The sequence below is a fragment of the Ipomoea nil genome, unplaced genomic scaffold (assembly GCF_001879475.1).
Source record: "Ipomoea nil cultivar Tokyo-kokei standard unplaced genomic scaffold, Asagao_1.1 scaffold2848, whole genome shotgun sequence".
NCBI classification, from domain to species: domain Eukaryota; kingdom Viridiplantae; phylum Streptophyta; class Magnoliopsida; order Solanales; family Convolvulaceae; genus Ipomoea; species Ipomoea nil.
Genome location: NW_017619276.1, coordinates 299,603 through 305,098, shown reverse-complemented (window position 1 = coordinate 305,098; position 5,496 = coordinate 299,603). Strand labels below are relative to the sequence as shown.

General features: G+C 35.6%; 1 protein-coding gene across 1 annotated transcript; it reads left to right on the top strand.

Annotated features, from left to right (window-relative positions):
- Nucleotides 1-3,298: 3,298 nt before the first annotated feature.
- On the top strand, nt 3,299-4,999 carry LOC109160464 (dof zinc finger protein DOF5.1-like). Its single transcript, XM_019308751.1, has 2 exons — nt 3,299-3,523; nt 3,748-4,999. Exons 1-2 carry the CDS (start codon nt 3,470-3,472, stop codon nt 4,795-4,797), a joined length of 1,104 nt encoding a protein of 367 aa, XP_019164296.1. The 5' UTR covers nt 3,299-3,469; the 3' UTR covers nt 4,798-4,999.
- The last annotated feature ends 497 nt before the right edge of the window (nt 5,000-5,496 follow it).

The window sequence follows — 5,496 nt, the reverse complement described above, 5'->3', positions numbered from 1 at the left end:
GAAAGAGTGAGACAAGTTATCACGGTGTTAGTTTTGCATGACTTCTAATATGTGAGATCAGATCCCCTCAAACTAAATATATATACTATTAAAAATTATATTTTAGCAAATAATAGCATTTTAAGTTATTATTTTTGAGTACAGATATTAGTGGGGTTCACTTTACAATTTGGATTGTGTCAAAGTATATTAGAGTTCTCCTAAATAAGACAAAGAAATCGATATATTCTACGCTCAAAACAAATAATGAGCGAATGAGAAAAATTAATTATCAAAATATACTCATTTGAGTTGAAAAAACGGTTATGGAAATGCTTGGAAAAAGCGTTTGTTCCACATTGGAAATGGGAAGTGGGTTACAGAAAAATAAATTAAAAAATGATCGAGTGGATCAATTTTCTAAATATTGAAAAAGTAAAAATTTGTAATAATTATAAAATTGACCTCGCTCATTCCCATCTCTCGTTGTAATTGTTTTAAAGTCGTTAGATTTTTTTTTTCTAGATAAACAACCCTAGTTATTTTCTAGCTAGTTCTCTCTTGCGCGCAAATTCTTATTTGATCAACCTCTCTCTCTCTCTCTCTCTCTCTCTCTCTCTATATATATATATATATATATATATATATATATATATATATATATATATATATATATATGCTCTTGTTCACATGAGGACACATCTAAATTGAGGACATTTAGAATGAGATTACTTGAGAGATCAGATTAAAAATGCGCATGCACATATTAGACATTATGATGTGTGCATATTTAAAACATAGGGACATACCTAATATGCACACATTATAATACCTAATATGTATACACGTATTTTTAATCTTCAATTAATCTCATCTATAAATCTATTTTGAATGAATTAAATTGATTCTTATAAACTCATGAGAAGATTGATTCAGATATGATCTCAAATATATATCTTCAATTCAAGTACACATTGTGGCAATGCAAATTGAATTTGTCATAGTTTGCCACAATGCCATAGAACATGGGCCCCGCGTAGAAGCGACGGGTTGGCTGGAGGAGGGGCTAGAGGGAAGGTAGGAAAAAAAAGTTGATTTGGTCGGGACACTTTGAGAATGTGTCTACTTAAAGCACCCAAGACTCAACTTTTCCTTAAATAAATTATATATTATAAATTCCTAGCTAGCATTTCATTCTTTAGTTCAGTCCGATCCATGTGAAGTAAAGGCTTGTTTGAGACAATTATTCGTCTCTACTGAATGAATTCTATGTTTCTTTACTATGTTAGTTTACCCCAAATGTTTGGATAGATACACTCCCTTTCTCCTTCCTCTCTCCATTATTTTTAAATTTGGTTTGGTTATTTTAAATCAACCATACTCCTAACATCATATTCCCGTCCAAAAAATGTTATCCATTGCTATAAATTGTTTGTTATGTATTTATGTATGGATTCTTTATTATTATTATTATTATTATTATTATTATTATTATTATTATTTTTTATTTTTTTTGGGCAGATGTATGGATTCTTTATTTACTCTTGAATTCAATCAAGGGTAGTTAATAAAAATAAATAAATAAATAAATAAATAATTTTTACTGTCATGTGAGGAGTGAGTACGTATTATTTAGTGTTTTTAGTGAAAAAAAAAAAAGTTATCATTTTAATTTCCATTCAAATTACAATTTCAAATGAAACAATTTAAATAATTTAACCAAATTAAATAAATAATCGATTGATAGCCCAAAGCAAACAATATATTGAAGATAATTAAAATGATATAGTTATAGAGAGTTAGAGACAGATTTTTTTTACCGAAATCTTTTATAATATATATGGCATGACAATAAAAATTATTCGTTGGTTACTATGAATTGGACAACCCAACCTCACGTTAAACAAAAAATCTATTTATATTGTCATGTTAAATGATAAAGAATTTTGGTAAATTTTTTTGATACATATAACTTCAATTCCTTTTATAGGAAATTAAGTCTACATCTACTAATGTGCACTATGGATGAAACTTGCATTGTGACTCCTAGCCGACAAAGGATCAGATGAATGTAAATCGTTGCCTATAGTTGATTGGCTCAAACCAAATAGGGCAGTAGGTCCTCCCTTGGAGATTCGAAATTGAAAATTTATATTTACTAACAAGCCAATTATCCGACTAACTTGAAGAGGTGAAATTGAAACTTTATATTTACTAATAAGCCACTATCCAACTAACTTGGTTGAGGTTGATAGCTAGATATAACTTTATCCTTAATTAGGACATGGTTTGTGGTATTATTGTTGCCACTATACAAAATTAATGCACTACACAGTGAGGGTAGTATTCATTGAGAGTATACAATGCATTTTTCTAATTAAAATGTAGGTCATATATGGATTGTGGCATTATTGTTGCCACTATAAACTTAATATAGAGTAGTTATGATATGATAAGAGTAATACTTATTGAAATTACATTTAATATTTTCGGAATTAAAATGTATGACATGGATTGTGGTATATACTCATTAAGAGTAGTACACAACTATACATAACATTTTCCTAATTAAAATGTAAGACATGGATTGTGGCATTCTATATTGTTGCCACTACAAACTTAATGCCAAAACTACTACATGACGAGAGTAATACTTGTTGATAATATACATAACGTTTCCAAAATTATAATGTGTCAATTAAGTATTTATCATTACGTCAAAAATTATAGCTTATAGTCAAGGCATAACTTTATATTTTTATACTTCTTCCCCCCGAAAAGTTGATTCCCCAACTCCAAGGTCCCCCACACCCCGACAGAATATTTGAGAGGATGTAAATTATAGTGACTCAATGGCTCAACAGACAGGTCGGACCAAATGTCGGTGCACACAAGTGATCTATCCACTTTGTACGATCCCCACATTATCGCCGTCAAAATTCAAACATTGGTCTCCTTTCTTTTGATAACAGTCACCACCATGTTTTGATAACAGAATGTTAGATTCAACACTCCAAACTTTTTTTTTTTTTGGAATTAAAAAGTCTTCACTAAATTGATAGATGACGGCCATCCTCTCTCTCTCTGCATGCATTTCTGTGAGTCATTTGTGTTAGATTAATCCAAAGCCTTAAAGCTTAAGAAAGAGAAGATTGCCATCTAAAAAGCAGTAAAACAGAAATACAGACCACAGTCTGAGAGTAACAACAAATCAATATACCTAATATATAGATACATCAATACATGTGTCTGCATGTATAGACAGACATATATGTATGTATATATGCATGCCACTACTATAAAGCCCTCACCTTTATTTTTGCTTCTTATTCTCATTCTCTCTTGCTTTATCTCTCTCTCTCTCTCTATCTCTCTTAGCTTGGCAAAACAAAACCCTCTTCCATTTGATGTGATTCTCCACTAAGATCCCCCAAAACCATCCCAACTTTACAAAAGAGAAGTAAAGATCATCAATTCACAACTCATCACTATGGTTTTCTCTTCAATTCCTGCTTATCTTGATCCCTCCAACTGGCAACAACAGGTTTGGGTTTTTTCTTTCTTTGATTTTATGCTTCCATGGCTAAAGAGAAAGCTCAAATTTTCAAAAAGATAAATATTCCCTTATATCTTCTTTTCTGTTTCTTTAATTTTCAACCTCTCTTTTATTATTGTCATGAATATACATACTTTTGATCTCTCTCTCTCTCTCTATATATATATATATATTCTGATTTTTTATTTTTTATTTTTGATTTTTTGTTGTAGCAACTGAATCATCATCATCATCTTCAAGGGGGAAGTAGTGGAATCCCAACTCCTCACCTGGGGGTGGCGGCTGCGGCGGCGCCGCCGCCGCAGCCGGCGGTTCAGCAGCATGTGGTTGGCGGTGGGGGAGGATCGATCCGGCCGGGGTCGATGGCGGAACGGGCGCGGTTGGCTAATATGCAGATGCCGGAGACGGCGCTAAGGTGCCCTAGATGTGAATCCACGAATACAAAGTTTTGCTACTTCAACAACTATAGCCTGTCGCAGCCGCGCCACTTTTGCAAGACGTGCCGGCGGTACTGGACACGAGGCGGCGCGCTGCGGAGCGTTCCGGTGGGCGGCGGCTGCCGGAGGAACAACAAGAGGAGCGGCAAAGGCGGCGGCGGGGGAGGAGCCGCGAGTAGTAGTAGTTCGAAGTCTACTACTTCCTCCACCACCGCCGCGAGTAACGATCGCCAAAGCAATAATTCCGGCACGGTTTCCGGCGTGTCCGGGCCCGCCGCCCATAACTTACTCGGCCTTTCACCGCAAATCCCGCAACTACCTTTCATGTCTTCGTCCCCTATACCCCAACTCTCCGACCATCACTACGCCGGAATTTCTCCCGCCGCCGATAATCTCCTAGGCGGCGGCGGCGATAATCTGCTAGGCGGCGGAGGCGTCGCTTCACTTCTATCCCCCGGCGGCGGCATTATTGAGCCGTGGCGGCTCCAACAACCGCCGCAGTTCCCGTTCCTCGATCCCATGTACAATTTCCATGGCGGTTTTGAGTCCCCAACCGGCTTCATTGGCGGCGGGGCTAGCGCTCCGTTTAGGCCGAGGATTTCTTCCGCCATGTTAGCTCAACTCGCAGCGGTGAAAATGGAAGACACTAACAACAACCGCAACATCAACAATCAAGAATCGAGCTTGCCGAGACAGATTTTGGGGATTAATATTCCAGGTGGGAATGAGCATTGGAGTGGCGATAACAATGGCGGCGGCGGAGCTAATTGGAGTGACATTTCTGCTAGTTTCAGTTCTTCTTCCACAAGCAACACTCACTTGTAAAACCCTAGATCCAACGAACCGGTAGCTTAATTTTCTGTCTTTTTATTCCATTATATTGCTGCTTTGATCTTCTGAAATGTTTGGAGAAATATATGTTGTTTTTCTCTTTGTCGTGTAATTTTTTGTAACTTTTTATTTTCTGTTAGACGTATGTAATCTCATTTTCATAATTATCCAAATGTGTTCTGAATTACGTTAATCATACTAACGAGTAATGCATGACTTTGATCATCGTATGAATGATATTTAATTTCCTTGAAATCTTTGATGAATGTATTTTTCTATTCTCTTATGCATTCAAATTAGGGTTACTACTCTTTTTTTTTTTTTTTTTTTTTTTGGGAAGGTTCCGAAGGTATGCACTGAATAAACTCTGTCTTATGATTTTAGTTAACAAAGGATCACAAGAATGTAAACCATAGTTGATTGGCTCATACTAAAAAAGATGAGATTCGAACGCTTAACTTTGTGGTTACAAGTTTGTATCCTTAATTAGCCAATTTTGCAAGGGCTACCCTCACATGTCCTCTTTTTAGTTGTGGGTAAAAAAGATATTAGTAATTTGATTAACTTAAAAGTGGAGTTGAAGCCTGAAGGTGAGTTTGCATGTATATTTAGAAATGTATTTTACCCTAATTAAGGTTTGAACAGTTGAATCTTTAGTTCATACTTTAGTACTCATTTCCAACTAACAACCTC

Excerpts from the sequence above, each read along its gene's own strand:
- LOC109160464 (XM_019308751.1), top strand. The coding sequence starts at position 3,470 with ATGGTTTTCTCTTCAATTCCTGCTTATCTTGATCCCTCCAACTGGCAA. Across the intron at positions 3,524-3,747 it reads CCTCCAACTGGCAACAACAG|CAACTGAATCATCATCATCA; the intron begins GTTTGGGTTTTT and ends TTTTTGTTGTAG.